Raw genomic sequence first — 18,260 nt, 5'->3', positions numbered from 1 at the left:
AAATCCATCTGTGCTCCCTAAATATGTTTATTAAATGCCTCAAATTTTTAATAAAAATCAAAATAAAAGTTTTTTTTGTACTATAAAAATATAAAAAAGGTGTTACATCGCTTTGGCCTCACAATATCTAAATTTAATTAGCGCCAAACTATTTTCAATATGTTATTTTTAGAAAATATATTTGTTAAATAGTTAATAAACGATTGACAATCTTTCAAAAGCTAATAATAAATCAACTATTGACCAATTAAATCTCTTTGATGAAAAAGTTTCTAGTTTTTATTTTTTTTTATAAGGGAAACTTATCAGAAAAAATGTTACTCTCACATAATTCTCTCAGGTTAAAAATTAAAATAAAATATTTTTCTGAAAAATGAATTTTTAATAAAAATAAAGATTTATTTATGAATTTGCAATAAATGTGACAAATTATTTCCTTAGCTGAGAGTGCTTTTTGATTAAGAGGTTTAAGTTATTAGTTTTTTATTTGTTATTATTATTTGTTCAAAATTAGAATGTCATAAATAAAAATAAATATCATTTATACTTAAATTACGTCAGGGACAATCATTAGTAATGATTCATCATATTTGCCTCTTTCTTCTAAATACTTCAGCGATCATAAGTAAAATATTGGTAATATAGCAATTTATTAGCTACTTTAAGATGAGCCAAACAAAATTTTTTAAAATATATTTAAAACTCAATGACAGTTATATAAAAAAAGCATCATTACATCAATTTATTAAATGAAAAAAATGAAGTTATTGATCCTATTGCTTTTTTTTATTGATGGTTGTTTTTCGTTTGAAGCAATTTTTACAAGTCTTAACAAATATTTTTTTAATAGTGTAACATAAAAGCATAAGAATAGACAAAACCACGAAAATAATGTCAAGTAACAAATATTGAAACCAATAAAGTTCATTTGCTGAAGTTCTTAGGTGTGCTGCACCTTTATGGCGCATTACATACTCTACCCAAAAAATAGCCTTTTCTAATTGAGTCAAAGGTTCGTCCTTGAAAGTTATTGATATTTTTTTGGCATTTTCGGCATAACTGAAATAAAATAATAAAACATTAGAAAATTATCATTAATTTTTTTAAATAAAATCATAACGCATACCTTGGATTATTTAAAAGTTTGTGTAAAGCATCACCAAAAGCTTGATGTGTCAAACTGGAGTAAGGCACTTGCAAAGCTATTCCTTGAATTTCAGCTCGAAGTGAATTTCCCCCTTGATCGCCAAAAATAGGGATAGACAACATAGGAACTGCATAATTAATAGCTTCAATAGTGCTGTGTACACCTCCGTGAGTTATAAATAATTTACATTTAGGGTGTCCTACATAAAACAACCAAAAAAAGAGGTCAGTCTAATTTATTTTAATTAGGAATCTAATTTTTAAGGAATAGTTTCTTGATGGTAAGAGAAAATGAAAATATAAAAGAAATTTGATACTAATTTTTTTTAACATGTATATTTTTAATTAATTATCCACGAATAATTAACTACATATTTTTTGTATTTTACTTAATTTTTTTAATTTAACTTTTAACTCAATTATTTTTTAATATATTTTATTTTTTCTATAAAAATAACATTAAAACTATTATTTTTTAACTAACGACTTATTTGTCAGTTTATATAAGAGTATCACAAAAAGGGAAGTAATTAGGAAGAAGATTAATTTAGGACAGCCTTCTAACAAATTATTTAAATATACACGTACCTAATATATCATTTTGAGGAAACCATTTACGTATAATCACATTTTTTGGCAACTGAGGTAAATCATCAGCTTCCCATTTCCATAAAACGATTTGTTCAATTTTTGATAGTTCCGAAAGTAACATTGATTGTGTATCTTTTGGCATATCTGATGATCGAATTACGGAACCTAAGCTAAAATATACAACACCTTTTTCGGCCGTTTCCATTATAGTTTTTAAATCCTACAATTTTTTTCTAAATTTATCAGTTAATATAAAAAAATACATACGATTATTTTTTACTTACTTCGGGCAATTCCTTTGGAGGTTTGCAGTGCATACCAGCAACATGTATGTAACTTGGTACCATAGGAAAAGGATATCCGATTACAGGATGAGTATTGATAAGTGTCAAAGATATATTACGCAATAACTCGGCTAAACTAGGTCGATTCTCATGTCCAGGATATATCATATACTTGTTCATAATTTTTTCTTGTCGAGGAAAATATGTTATTCTATTAACCACGGTATACATAAATACATATACTGTGTTAATAGTTCTTTGTACGAACGTCATGTTTGAAGGAAATGAAGAGGTCACATCAGTTATATATGATGGATTGTAAGGATTGGAATGCCACTGAGATACTCGCGCAGTGGCCGCAAAAGGAAGAAGTTGAACAACAGGAGCATTGTACTTATGGCCTAGAGCCACAAATGCTTCATGGTAAAAATTTTCAAAAATAACTAAATCGAAAGAAGTTTGATCATTTGCAATAAAATTCTTTACTACAGTTTCATTCAAAGAAATTTCAGTGATAAAAGGTCCAAACCAACATATTTGGATAGGTGTCATTATTAAATTTAATACTTTTGCAAAATTTAACATACTTCCACCTAAAAACAAAATATAATTATTTTATTTTATTTTAACATTCTTTTTTATAGCACGTAGTTTCGAATAAAAAATGCATACTTAAATAAATGTCCGAATTTTCGCATACATGTTATGTAAATTTTAAACGCATACAATGTAAGGAAAATAAATACGATTTAATTTTCATTAATAATAAAAAATGTAATATTTGTGCATGAATTATTGATACTTGATGTTAAAATTATACTATTGTGTGTAAAATTAACGCGTGTATTAAAAATGTCATATTGACATGTAAGAATTTTTGGATCACTTTTTATAGAGTGAGACATAAATATTGTATTTAGCGGGTTGCTTTGATCATTTACAGGACTGTTAAACAATAGCATTTTTTGAACACAGAGTGAATGTTTTAAAATTGGCAAATTATTTTATTCTCTTAAAATAATATATGTACATTAGTGGTCGCGATTGTGAACGGGTATTAGAATACACGGGCACACGGAGCCCGGGTACACGGGCAAAACATATATTAAAGTCCGTGTATTTAATACCCATGCATACATTGTATATTAATTCAGAATTAAAATATACTATAAATATAAATATTTTTTTCCTAACTTTTCCTAACTCCTTAGAAGATTAAATAGCACAACAAGTTAATTATCTTAATAATCATATATTATAAGTTATATTTATAGTTATTAATTAAGCTTAAAAATTAGTAAAATACATTCGTTGTTTATCGTATAATATTATATAGGTATAGACACTATAAACTATAAGCATAATAATGCATAAGACAGTTAATTTAAACTGGTTTTAATATTCAAACATATATATTCGCAAATCTATCTTATCACCAATTTTATTGCACTTCATTTATGAAACTTACTATTTATGTATGCTTTTTATCTAAATATTTTTGGTGATTTTAAAATTGTTCCATAGTTCATATTGGACCTTATTATTCCTGTGTTCACTATTACTACGTGTCACATGAAGTTTAGATCTTGACATTTGTATTATACATATTAAATATTTTTTCTTTGAAAAATGAGTCATTGATCTAAAAGTTGGGTATGGCAATACGGCAAACGCAAAGGTATAAAGCTTTTTGTGATCTGTGTGATGATAATTCAAACAAAGTGTTTAGTTGTGCTGGTGGATCAACGGGATCATTCGGCAGACATTTTAAATTCATACACAATATAAGGAAAAACACTCAAAATAAAAGGTATGTATAAATGCAATTCATTTGTAATAATTCAAATGAAAAATGGACGGTATTGCAAATTTGAAAAGCTTTAATTACATAATGATAAAATAAAATAAATTAATTCATTTCAAATTTATTTAATTTATTTCCTAATGATGGTAATCTTCATGAAGTTGAAGAGTGTAATACAGTTGTTGGTTTAACAAAGTATTCATCGTCATCATCAACTAGTTTATTAAATACCGATTGTTCATCCTCATCATAAGAATTTCGTGAACCACAACCCCGTAAACGACGTAGAACTTATAGTGATAAGAACTTTGAAAAAAACCGAATTTGTAGTTCAGAAAGAACAGAAAAAATTCATCAGGCGTTAGCTAAAATGATCGCCATCAATCAAATGCCCTTATCCTTTTGTTCTAGTTCCGGGTTGAAACAATTTATGAGCATAGTCGAATCAAATTATATTATCTGTAAGGAAGGTGCTATTAATAGCAGAGACTTAAATTCAAATCGTCGGTTGAAGATTTAATAAAAAAAGAACTAAAAGATGCCAAAAGTGTAAGCTGTACATTTGACTGTTGGTCATCAATAACTCAAGAATCGTACATAACAGTTACTGCACATTTTATCGATGACCAGTGGTGCCCAAAATCATACACCCTGACAACTCTCAAACTAGACGATCGTCATACAGCTTCAAATCTATCCGATCAATTAAAAATGACTTTTAATAATTGGGAAATTGATCAAAAAGTTACAGAAGTATTTATCGACAATGCAAAAAATGTGTTGAATGCAGTTAATTTACTGGATAACATTACAGAAAAGAATGATATAACATGTGCTACATATACATTACAACTTGCTGTCAATAATGCCCTAAAATATGATAAAATAGATAATTTAATTCAATTATGTAGTAAAATTGTTTGTCATCTTAAGCATTCAAATTTAGCTAGTCAATATTTAAAAGATAAGCAAGAACAACTAGGTATACCAACAGAAAGTTTAATTCAAAGTAGTAAAACCAGATGGAATTCAATATTTATAATGCTTGATCGAATTTATAAATATAGGTGCCCAATTTCAAATGTTCTTGCTGATCGTTCGTTAACTACAGCAGCGATGGCACACAAATTTGAAGTATCAGTAATGGACAAATGTAGAAACACTAATAAAATTGCTTAAGCCTCTGCAAATTATGACCACTGTTTTTGTGGGGAAAAATATTGTTCTAGTTCAATAGCGAGGCCGCTTCTAAACGCGGTTATAGAAAAGCATTTAAAGCAAATATAAGTGATGACGAAATAGCTGAACATTTTAAAACCACTGTAATAAGAAAACTTTCAGACCGTTTTAAATTACTGTGGACTCCTTCTAGTGTCGTATTTGCTAGACAAATAGCGTCTTTCCTCGATCCAAGGTTCAAAGACTTTGAGCATGAAACAGTTGATGCAAGAGAGGAAATTCGAACACGGGTTAAAAATTTGATAAAAGAAATGGCTGAATTTAATTGCGATGTGCAAATTGAAATACCTGTGACTATACATCACGGTGCTCTTGAATATCTGTTCGGTGATGAAGTAAACTGTAATATAGCTGATTCTGACATTCAGTATCAAAATTACTTGGCAGAACCACAGTTAAAATTTGATTTTGATGCACTAGAATGGTGGAAGACACGTACATCAAAATATCCACTAATTGTTGCTCTGGCAATGAAATATTTAGGGATACCAGCAACGTCAGTTAGTTCTGAAAGATGTTTCTCAACCGCTGGAAACATAGTGACGGCCAAGAGAAGTTGTTTGGCGCCTAAGACTGTAAACATGCTGATTTTTCTTTACCAAAACAAACAATTGTTATAAATTCCTAGATCGTGAGTGATTACTATATTATTTATTTGCTAATTTTTCGCACTATATACACCTACTGCTTGTACATTAATTTGATATTATTATTATTTTTGTTATTTTTTGAATTAATTGATTAATTTATATATATATATAGGTACATGTATATTATTATTTTGTTATTTAATTATTATACATGAAAGTGATTACGATATATACTAGGAGATAGTGAACACTATACATTATGATATGTGTACTGTCATATTGAGATTTTACTTAAATATAGGAGTATTTAAGGTCACGGATATTTAAATACTCTGGTATACACGGATATTTTTACTACGCGAGCTTTAATTTCGTCATAGGTAAAAACACGGGTACTCGTGTAGTTCACATTACACGTGTAATCACGACATCTAATATACATTAAAAAATTCTTTTTGGAATTTTTTAATTTGACATATTTTTCGATTTATTAACTAAACAATTAAGTATTTTTTTAATTTATCCCTTATATCTCATAATTGAGTCAACATTAGTTTTTTTTAAATGGCAACATTCATATTTAACTAGCTTATTCAATAAAAAGTTATTTAATAAAGAAAATAAATTATGGAACTTATTATTATTTTAAAATATAAAGTGGAGATAAAGTGTGAGTTATGTGATTTCTATTATTATACATAATACATCATTTTTTCGAGTTTATTAAAAATTAATTTCTGCAATTTTAGACTACATTTAAAGCATTTTATTTTTTTAATATCCATTTTTTGATCTTTTTGTATATGAAATTTTGATGGGTTGATAACAATTACTTATCAAATTATAAGCATTATAGTACATAGAGGGGGTATAGAACAATACCCAGTGGGAAATAGCAAAGTAGGTACGGGTTTATTATTATTCTATAGGTATGGAACGCGATGGAGTATACGAATACCAGTAAGGACTACACCCTCCTATACTACATACCAGAGATCAGTTCAAGTTAGGTTACCACAATCGATCCATATTTAACAAAATCCAAAAGACGGTTCGGGTTGGACTTTAATTAAATGAGGTGGTTCGCATAGGGACGTATTTTTAAGGCCTAAACTGATCTCTGCTACATACTCACTCTATATATTAAAGCGCCTGTAACACAATAAGTTTTTATATTAAAGTTGTTTTCAACTGATCATTCTTTGTAAAAAAGAGCTAAAAATACCGTGGGGCTCTTAAATTTTTAATCCGGCTTTTAAAAAACTATATTAATAAAATACAATATGATAAGTTATAAATAATATACGTTCACAACTGTATTTTAATTATATTATGAAAATTACGATTAAAATAAGTACTAAGGTTTGTAATGATTATAATTTATTTATTTACCTGGAGGCTCAATATTCCATTTTTTCAAGTCTAATGCAATATGACGATATGGATATTTAGCTTCATCCAGAGGATAAAACGAAATTAGGGTTAAGTTATGTCCTTTATTAACAAGAGTTTCAAGAAAATATTTGAATCCCATAAAATGACTTTTCATACCACTCGGAAAAAATCCTAAAATATTTGACGTTTGAGTACGAGCTGCAGTTTTGCTGTATGTTTGAATAACACATATCGCTGCCTAAAAAACGTACTTTTAAAAAATGATGCAAATTTTGTAAAATATATTTTTTACTTACAATAATTAAATAAAAGCGTAAAATACGCATAGTGATAATTAAAATGAGGAGCTCTTACACTCAAAATATCACACTAACAACTGGCGACTGACCTATGATTAATAAAATTGAATCAGATTATTAAGTTTAAACTTATCAATTTTCATATGCTATAAATTTATACACTCATACACATAAATAATTCTATAATCACGTTTATTAATTGTTTATCGATATGAGTCGGGCAATTGATGAACTGATTGGAAGTAAACACGTATATTTTATACGTATGGTTGATTAATAATATAATTATCTGTTATATCCATAAATTAAATTAGGTATTACTTAACGTAATTTTATTGTTATTAGAAATAAAACAATGTACTGATTGTAAAATACATTTATTTATCAGTTACTGTAACTTAAAATAAGAGCATAGTTATTCTACAACTATATAACACACCATGTTTTTGTGGTAATATTAAAAAATTTGGAATCAAATTATAAAATTTGGATGACATCCGCAGCAGATTTGCTATTTCCAACAGTGTACCATCATTTTAGAGAATAATACATGCGCGACATCTACCATTGAGAAATAGCTGTATAATCTTCATACGCCGATACCTAGAGTTCATACCCTGATACCTGAATACGACAGAGTATTTCACAAAAAGAATTTGAAAAATTATTTTACTAACATTTTTTTGGAAATGTAATCTTATAGCTTAAAACAAAATTCATTTCACTTGATCAAGTTTATTTATGGTGTTTTGGCAATAATTACCAAATAGCTAATATTTTTTCAAATTATAAAAAGTTGTAATAAACAACATGATTCAAATTATATTAATTTAAGTTCTTACTACTTAAGGATAATTATTAATTATAAGTATACAACTAAATCAGTTTAAGACTAAGTATTGTGGGATATTATTTTTATTTTTAAAATCAAATTAAAATTAAAATTGTGCATTTTACTTAAATTATTATCTTAATGATATTACACTAATCATTTTGACTTAAACAATGTGTGTATCAAAATAATTAAATCAATAGTTATCAATAAATATTTCATTCATTGTATATTTTAACGAGTTCTATAGGATGATAGGAATATATACTATTAATCCATATATAAAATAAATATTAAATTCTAATAACAGAATTATATCTCATTCTTGCTGTTTAAAAATTATTATATTCAAGAAAATTTTATGAAATCTACTTGTTAAATCTATATCTAAAATTTTTAAAGATATGATACTACAACTAAAAAGATAGTAAAGCGATCTAAAGTTACTACTTTTTTTTACATAAATGTATTTTTCAATATTATATAATAATGTATCTGATGGGAAAAATGATATGTATAAAGATTATAATTATTTATTTCTATGAAATAATTGCAGTTTTTTGTTTTGATAAATTTATAAATTGCTATAAATAAGTAGTAATAAAATTTCAAATAAATGTCTATAATTGATTACATTTCAAAACAAATAAATAACACACATTCTAATAATCAGTTAATATAACTCATAACATTTTTATAATGGAAATTAACTACTAGCGCACAAAAACATCAAAGCTTCATTTAACTTTATAAAACATTATAGGTATTTCCATTTTTAGTATTGCAAAACGTATCTAACTAAATTAAAGCTTAAGTATAAAAAAAAATATAAGAAGAATAAGTGTTGCCATTTTTAATTCTTCAATAACAAATATATCCAATCATTTCAAAATAACATAATATCCCACTACAAGAGATCAACAAAGTTACAAGATTATGATAGTTATACTCTCTTAAAACGGATTTGAATAGAAAGAGTAGTGTATTATAATTCATTGTATGGTTGAAAATACAATTAAATTTAATAACATATAACTGGAGATTTTTTTAAAGAGTTAAAAAATATCTCAAAAGATTATTTTATTGTCTCCTCTTATAGGGAGTATTTAAAGTAAAGTCCAAAATAACCTAACAACTTTTTATATTCATGATAATAACATATCAAAAATTTCAGTACAATACTTTAATAAAACTACACATTAAAATATAAAATAAAAATTTGTTCACCCGTTAAAATTAATGTTTATATAATTTTTATTTGCTTATAAAATAATTTGAAAATACGCCTTCACTAGAGAATGTTATATTTAAATAAATTACCAATATAAAGTTTATTGCATATTCTTAGAAATAAAAATTTACTCACCAAATACTAAATATCTTATGAAATGATAGTTATTAAAATCACATAATTGACAATCGTTTCATTAATGTATGTAAAATTTAATTTTAAAGGATACTCAAATTAAGAATTCTACAGGAGGATGGAACATAATATAGAATTATTTTTTAATACTTTAAGATTGGCAAGTTGCTATTAAAAATAGTTTTTATTGATAGATCAATTATTAAGCTGACAGTAGTTAAATGTAGTACATTGATGTTATTATCAACCTCGCATTTTTTATCAAAACTTAAATCAAAATTAAGATAACTTATATCAATCATAGGTTAAATGAAGTATCAATTACCTGTTTTTTGGGCTGTAACACTTTAACCGATTACTATAACAACGAATTTGTACTAAATTCGGCCTGTTATCTACAAATCCTAAATTTATTTAGAATCTATCAAGTTCATAAAATTTAAATATTTTAATTTTAAATTTATTAATATTACAACATTAATTATCTCCAATGCAAAGTTGGGGGATTTTAGTATGATGTGTTTTTTTGTTTTGTACCCACTTTTTTCATCTTTTACTAAACCGGTTTTATTCGATGATACTATCATAACTCAAAAATTAATAAAAAGAAAAAGAAAAAAAGATTGAGGATATTGTTGAGAAAGTGTAAAAATGAGAGTAAGAGTTACTTTTGATTCGGGGTGTCGTTCGAGGGTTATGAAATACCATATATCTAGACTCATTGACTTTTAAAATCATACCTGAAAATTTTTTTAGTTCTTATAATATCTTAAATAATAATAATAATAATCAATAATTGAAAAATATAATAACACGAATTAATTTAGTTCACAACTTTATCACGTAAGAACTTCGACAATGATGATCACAATATCCGAGTAACGATATTTAGAGCGCGATAAGTATAAGGCAGAATAAGAGTTTGCTCTGCCTTTTTATAATATTTTTTACCCTCGAAAATCATCATTGTCTAATTCTTACAGTATAACTGTTTATTGATAAGTAAGCATAAAATACAGAAATTATTACAGGTAAATGATACCAAATATACGATAAGACGACGGGACAAAATTTATTTTTAAATTATATTATGTAACATTAACTTAAATTGAACCTGAGTTGGAAGGGGAATATTTTTAAAAGTCAAGTTGAAAATGTTAACTTATCTTGCAAAAGTTGCTATATTAAATCCCCCTTTGTAGGTAGATAGAAACGAATTTTTAAAAAGGATATATACCTATTATAACCTAATATATATTATAAAATAATAAAATTACCTAATATATAAAATTCGTTTTGATTAACCCATTTTCAAATAGTTTTGCCAATTTAGGTAAAAAAAGTTTTAAAAATATCAACATTTGGCGATTTTAAAAATCATTTTTTGTATGATACTTGGTATAATTTTGCCTCCCCTTACTATATCATAAAACATAAAGAAAAAATATAATATATATACTTTTAATAAGTAAATAATAAGAGCTTGTATAATTGAAATATTAGTATCATGTATTATTTATAACAAATGCATATTAAATTGAATAAGTACACCAATTATTTAACTGAATTTACTTCAATTATTCTCTATCCGCGTTTGAATGTTTTTTCATACATTTTTATTAAAATGAATTTTAGAAATTGTTATCTTTTTACAGTAACGTATAAAAACTACATTAAACAGATGGTAGCTCTAAGAATTAAGTTTATAGCTCTAATCCTATTAACAAGTCACAATAATAGAAAATTATGAAGTTTACACCTTGTTTTTTTCAAAATTTAGGTACATGGTTATCTCATTAATTTATTTAAGACAAAATATTCCTATTATTTATTACAAAATAATGTTTAATTCTTTACATTTTATAATCTATGATTTTAAAAATTCGTGTGACATCGGCACCTGTTGGAGCGAAAGTTGTATACTGTAATAATAGCATTGAATACGCGCTTGTGCGAGAGTTTGTGGTACACGGTCAGGGGGTTGGTGGTAGTTGTCAGCGTAGCGACCGGGCGAATTCATTCAGAGTGCGGTGCGTGGGCGCTCCATAAACCTTATAAAAACTTGGGGGTTGGGAGGAATAACAACAGTTTCGGGACGGACGTTGGAAGCTCAACATCCTTCGTGAGTTATTGACATAAACCTTTTTCGCGCTCGCAGTGATAACGTTTATATATAAAATACTTTAAAAAAGGTAAATCTGTTTGTACCAAATATCCTAAAATATCTACACGTTTTATTCAATTATTTTAACTATCAATCTTAAAGCGGAATAGTTTTTATAGTTGAAATTAAATTTTCACAATGAATAAATTTATTTATTACTTCTAAATTCTTACAAATATTTATAGTTTAAACTACTATGTTATTTTATCGTAACTTTTTAATATTATGTTGTATCAAAAAGTTAAATTTATAGAATATACTTTTTATTAGTAATGTATGGATAATAAGCAATTTAAACTAAGATTAAAATATTGTATATTGTCACATCACTAATTTTATAAGTGAATATTTAGAACTATTCTTTTTAAATTATATTTCTTAGATGAAAATCTTTTTTTTAACGTCGTTGTTTTCATGATAAACTAAACAATTTGAAATTTTGAATTTATTTTTTTTTTAAGATATCCATAGCTTAAATTTTGCGATATATTTATACTCAAGTATTATTATAATAAACATTATTTTATTTCTTTTGTAATTATAGAAAAAATAACTCATTGCATTGATATATATATACAAGGACTTTAGTTCTAAAGATTTTTGAACAAATGCTTTTTTATTTAATATGTAAAATAAAAACCTTGAGAATATTTAGTTCAAAAATATCTTTATTCATTTTAAAACAATAAATAATAATAAACATTAATTAAAGTATAAATTTGTCTATAATAAGTATCTTCTTATATTTAAACAAAAAAATAAAGATAGAATAAAAAAAAACACATTTTGCAATAATGTTATTTTTTTTTTTTTTAATAGATGTTTAGCTCAATAAAGTTGTTGATTATCTCTTGTTTGTCAGCAATTGCATTGGGCGATGGCCGTTATGGAAAGGACACTTTATCACAAAAATACAAGTATAATACATGGGCTGCAAACAGAGCTGGTGTTAATAGCTGGTTATACAGTGATAAAAGTATTGGAAGCAATAGTATTAGTAGTCCATCTAATATGATGAGACACTATCCAATGTCATTAAACAAATATCAAGCAATAACGGACATGAACAATAGGCAAGAACAAGAAAAACAATTAGCAACTTTAATTCCATCGGAGTATTATAATTCTGCATTGGCTGCAATTACCGGAATAGATATAGATCATTCTGCATATGAGCCTAGAGTTTATGGTCCTAGAACACCGTACGAATCAATTAGACAACCATATACTACTAATGAATTATCCGACTACGCAGTTGTTCGATATCCGAATTACGGTTATTATCCGTCAGCAAAGGCCGATGCTAATCGTAGAGCTAATGAGGACGAAGAGGAAAATTTTATAGACGAAAACGATAAAGATGATGAAGATCAATTCGGATTGGACAACAAAGTTCGGCTAGTGTTAAACGAAGTAGACATGAACAACCGTAATAATCCAGCTGTATATGTTTCATATTATAATGATGAACGACCTATGTCGTTAGAAAACCGATATTTGCAACAACAACGGTATTATAATACACCACTGACTCCACGTTATAGCACTGCAGATAAAATGCACAAGTTCCGAAAACTTTTTTTGTCCAATCCAGTGTCACCGTCCAATGCATTTAAATCATCAAAAGAACAACAATTACACGATTTTTGGGAATCACTCATTCAGGGAAAATTACTAGATCCGACAGAAAGGGATTCTTTCTCTAAACACAGGCAGCAACTCATGAAGCAAGTAGTGTATGATACTAAACATCAGTTTAGACAACAACAGAAGCACTTGAATGAAGACAATGACATTACAGGTCATTATAATTCAAATTCCCGAATTAGCCAATATAATCAATGGGCTAATGGGTCTCCTTTAATAAAAAGATTGTCACCTGGAGAAACTACCGTAGAAAGTGATGATGTTCACGAATTAGAACAACTCAAATCATCAACCGTTACTCCTGCGTCTACTGTACCCACAATAAAATCAACCGTACCGACAAATACTGGACCCATGGCTAACGGTGGCCAAAGAGAGTATGTGCTACCTAGACCAGCTGGGGAAAAATCAAGTTTGGAGAGTTTATTAGAAGTAATAGCAGAAGGTGGTGTACGGGGTTTACCTCAAATGAAAGTAAGTAAAAAAAGTGTTTTTCTAGATAATTAATATATCATAACTACTATAAGTTATTTAAGTATTTTTTTTAATGTTTGCTAAGATTTTTAATGAGTCAGTAAATGTACTTACTAAATAATAGCATAATGAGTATGATGATAAAAATTACTTTTTTATGGGTTTATGTAGCGCGCATGGAGCTGCTGTTTACGTAATGCTTACTTAGTAGAAGGTTTATATATTTGAATTATTCCTAAATATATAGTTGCAAATCTGTATCCGTAAAGATGTCACCTGTAGTGACTTACTACTCTTTTATAATGTATAGATTTTTGGGTATGAAAAAAAGAAATTATAATGTAACAAATTGAATTTCGAAAAATATATAATCAAGGACGTATTTCAAGTATTCATAAAAGAAAAAGGAGCACAAGTAAAATTATTCAATTGACAAGCTATCTGTAAACGACATAACTCATAAGATTAAAAAGAATATTTTTAAATGCAATATATTTTTTTTATAAACAGACTCACAATTTTTAAAAGTGTTTTTAAAATTATGACAGTTTCAGAAATGTTTGATAAATTTTGAATGACTGTTTATACAATTAGAAACATATATCTGATGTTTTGCGCACAAACTAGTTGCAAACCCATTGTAGGAGAGTCATGTATTTATATACTGTGGGAAATCATGTATTTAAGAAAATATGAAAATCCAAATTTTAGAGGTCAGCCTGGCCTAGGGGCAGAAACGTATGATTTAGCGCAAGGGGGAGGGGGAGAGTTCGATCCTTGGGGCGCCAACGAGATGTTTCTTATGATTTTTTCATTGGTGATGTCTGGTCTCTAATGTAAGCCATTCTGTTTCGTCTATCATTGGTTTAACCAAAAATCATTTATGACTCCCTAACATGTGAAAGAGGGGAACCACCCTCTGTATCATGTAAAACTGATAATTTTCCAAAGTTTACACGCGCATATTTAATAAAAATTGAGTATTTTTCATACAAATTCAACGTAGCTCTTCGAATAATTCTCTTTTGTCAAGATTACATATATGAGTTGTGCTGCTCTGATATTTAAGTCTGCCGCTGTTTACCTTTTTATTTTATTCATCAAAAAATTGTTCTCAATTTTTTTTGTTTGAATGAACAAAGGAAAAAAAAGATCTTCAACTCTATAATTTACAAGGTGCTCAATAAGTAAGGAAACAGACACGTCAATTGTTAAAAACAAAGAGTGCAATAGACATCCGTTTCTTTAATTACTGAACACCTTATATATTGCTTTATATTTTAGTGCTGCTTGGCAACGTGCACCAATACCTCCACTAGACGCGGCCCTGATTTTAGTCATCTTTTCAGCGCAACATGTCATTCGTAGCTTTAAAAACAGTTCGCACTGTTCTCCTTTAGTTTAATATTTTGGTCTTATGTCATTTTTTGTTAAGTGATTCGCATATATTTTATCAATATTATTTTTACAATCTTCGATTTTGATAAATGGTTTTATTCATAAATATTGCGCAAGCGTAGACTTCTTAAAAATTACGTAATATGCGTCAATAACTTCTTTAGGAAACCTAAAAACTGTTTTTGAATGCATCTGTTGAACCATGTTTTTAAATTAATATTTTCATTATTTCTTTCTTTTTATTGTTCGTGCGTATTTTTCTATTTATTTGTCATAAACTTTGTTTGTAAAATAATTTCTTTTTCCTTTACTTTATAGCGGATATTTATTTCTTTTTAATGTCTTAAGGCGATGCAAATTTTAAATTTAGATACTTAGCTAAATTTCAAATTTCTTACAAACACTTTAGTTTTATGAAATATTTTCTATAACCCTATAATTTTTTAAGGAATAGACTGTGTAAATGCTCTTGGTTGTTGAGACAAAAAAACTTCTAAAAAACTCTTTATGATTTTTGTTTTTCATTATAGATATTTACTAAAAGCAATGATGTTGACAAATATTATTCTGTACAAAGTTATATTATGTGAATTCAAATGTTTACCTTAGACGAGAATAAACAATACTCGTAAAAACAAAATCAATATCTGATAAAAGCATATAAAAAGAGAAAAGAATAGCCATGATAAAGTTTCAATATCCATCACACAATAAGAAAGTCAATTTAAAACATTTTCTTTTATGTATAACCTATTATTTAAATGTTTTAAAACAGTAATTGGTACTATTCCAAACAATTTAATTTGCCTAGCAAAATTATTAAATTTTAGATGTTTCACTTTGTAACCAAAACACGTACATCGATAATTTAGTGGATGAAAATAGTCCTCCTGATGGTGAATATAAATTAGAGGAGTCATTTTAATTCAAATCTTGTATTGTACTCAATATTTTGTAGTGTGAAACGCATATAAACATTACTACTATTTTATTACATTAGATGCAATAATATGAAATTTATGTATTTATAAGTTTATAATACGTGGTGATTCATCTAAAACAAAAATTATGTTAATAATAAGTATATATAAATCAATAAGATTTAACTTATTTATTTACTAATAAAATTAAAAACAAATAATAATTAATATATTTGATATTTTGAATTTTTTTTTCAAATTTTTTATTTATAAAAAGGTTATTTTTATAACATTTAATTAAAATCGGTCCTACTATTTTATTATATTTGTTATTTTCAGTTTATGGTATATTTAGGATAATTTTGCAAGTATTTAATTGAGTAGTTTGTTACTTAATATGTTTTTAATTTTGTTACAAATCATATAGAAATTGAATTAAAAACAATATTAAACATCAGAAGAATAATTTTTATGTTTAATTTTTATGACGTCAACCAAACAAATATAATCGATAAGACTTGTCGCTAGTGAGCAATTTCTTGAATGGAGGTTGCCGCCGTACATATGACGTCAATACTGAAAAAGGATTGCTCTATCTTGAATGAAACCACCCCATAAGATCCTCCCCTAGCTTTACAACACTCATATCAAACTCACTGCGCATGAATCAGCTTCTAATTTCCATTTGGTGAACTGACTGACGTCATGAACGTCCAGACCTTAGCTAACCCAAAATAGTATCGCTTATTTGGTTCAATAAAATTCATATTATAGATTACATATATTAAACTAACCAAATTTAAAAACTTTCTGAATGTAAAACCTGTAAGCCTGACTTCAGTTTTTTTTTTTTTATCTTAAATCTTACATCAAATTGGTAGTTGTTTTTTTACATGTTCACCTTAATCCAACAAACATTGCTATAAAAAAATCAAAACTTCTATTTTGTTTTATTGTATTTATTCATAAAAAATAACACAAACAAAATAATATATTTAAAAATATCTAATATAATGCAATAAAAATCTGTGTAATTGTATAAAATTAGTTGTAGATTTTTTAGAGATTCATTACGTAATTGTTTTTGTCAAAATTAGTCTACCACTTTAAATTATTTGAAGAAAAAAAATAAGATGAATATACAGTTTTAAAATCTATGTAAATTAATCGTAAAAAAAAAATCAAATAAATCAATTTTATTAATAGCCAGTTAATATTGTATTATTTTTAGTGAAATATAGTCTGAGTTTAATTAGTTATTTTTGGTTTCAGTTACATCATGAAACTAAACGTAACAAGAAAAGGAGTTATGTTTCAGACGAGACGTCGTTAGCAGCCGAACTTGGTGCGCTTCGAAAAAACTAAAAAAACGTTTATTTCAACTTTTAAAAATATAATATTTAACCATTATACTTGTATACCATTTGGCGAAACGTTGAATAATGTAAATAATATGATTTTTAAAATTTTTTTTTGACTCAATACTATATTTTATTTTTATATAATATCTTTCCATGTTTTACACTGTATTAATATCTTATACCTACTTTGTGTCATTACTTCAGCGCTAATAGCAACAACATCACGAAATTTAGCTAGTTTTATTTTTGCATAATATTATTCCATTCTTCGGAGTTAACTTTTTTTATTAAGAATAAAGACTGAATTGCTACGTTTACTGTACCTATGTGCATTTATCATGTGTTTAAATAATTATCAATTATATGTCAATTCATTACCGTGTTTAAACATTATTTAATGTTGTTTTAATATGAAATTTTATTACATTATAAGTGTGCTTAAATTTGAACATTATTTAAACAACAATTGTAGTATTATAATAATAAAATTTTACTATAATGTTAAAGATAGACACTTAAAAAAAAATTTTTCTATCAATTAAAAATTAAAGTAAACTTTTGTAAATAACCATTGTGATTTATTCATAAGACCTATTATAAATATATAATATATGTACACATTTATCAATTTTATGCTGTAGTCATATTTAGATTTAATAAATTAACATTATTCTAGAAATATTTTTAGCATTATCATTAATAACAAATAAGACTTTAGTCACTTTAATTGAAATCACTATTAAGTACTCA

General features: G+C 26.6%; 3 protein-coding genes across 3 annotated transcripts; 2 read left to right on the top strand and 1 right to left on the bottom strand.

The window, feature by feature from the left end:
• Nucleotides 1-713: 713 nt before the first annotated feature.
• Nucleotides 714-9,784, bottom strand: LOC126896251 (UDP-glycosyltransferase UGT5-like). Its single transcript, XM_050668890.1, has 7 exons — nt 9,547-9,784; nt 7,346-7,437; nt 7,047-7,287; nt 2,022-2,614; nt 1,735-1,957; nt 1,127-1,346; nt 714-1,059 (listed from the first exon to the last, which is right to left on the bottom strand). The coding sequence occupies exons 2-7, from the start codon at nt 7,373-7,375 to the stop codon at nt 774-776; spliced, it is 1,593 nt and encodes a 530-aa protein (XP_050524847.1). The 5' UTR covers nt 7,376-7,437; nt 9,547-9,784; the 3' UTR covers nt 714-773.
• Nucleotides 5,038-5,752, top strand: LOC126896274 (E3 SUMO-protein ligase ZBED1-like). The gene has a single exon (XM_050668924.1). It carries the CDS (start codon nt 5,316-5,318, stop codon nt 5,682-5,684), a length of 369 nt encoding a protein of 122 aa, XP_050524881.1. The 5' UTR covers nt 5,038-5,315; the 3' UTR covers nt 5,685-5,752.
• A 1,814-nt stretch (nt 9,785-11,598) lies between the features above and the next one.
• Nucleotides 11,599-18,086, top strand: LOC126896255 (uncharacterized). Its single transcript, XM_050668897.1, has 3 exons — nt 11,599-11,738; nt 12,530-13,831; nt 17,422-18,086. Exons 2-3 carry the CDS (start codon nt 12,530-12,532, stop codon nt 17,512-17,514), a joined length of 1,395 nt encoding a protein of 464 aa, XP_050524854.1. The 5' UTR covers nt 11,599-11,738; the 3' UTR covers nt 17,515-18,086.
• The last annotated feature ends 174 nt before the right edge of the window (nt 18,087-18,260 follow it).

Source organism: Daktulosphaira vitifoliae, unplaced genomic scaffold, assembly GCF_025091365.1.
Source record: "Daktulosphaira vitifoliae isolate Bord-2020 unplaced genomic scaffold, ASM2509136v1 Scaffold_1, whole genome shotgun sequence".
NCBI classification, from domain to species: domain Eukaryota; kingdom Metazoa; phylum Arthropoda; class Insecta; order Hemiptera; family Phylloxeridae; genus Daktulosphaira; species Daktulosphaira vitifoliae.
The sequence above is the reverse complement of the archived record's forward strand: the minus strand, read 5'-3'. Positions and strand labels throughout refer to the sequence as shown.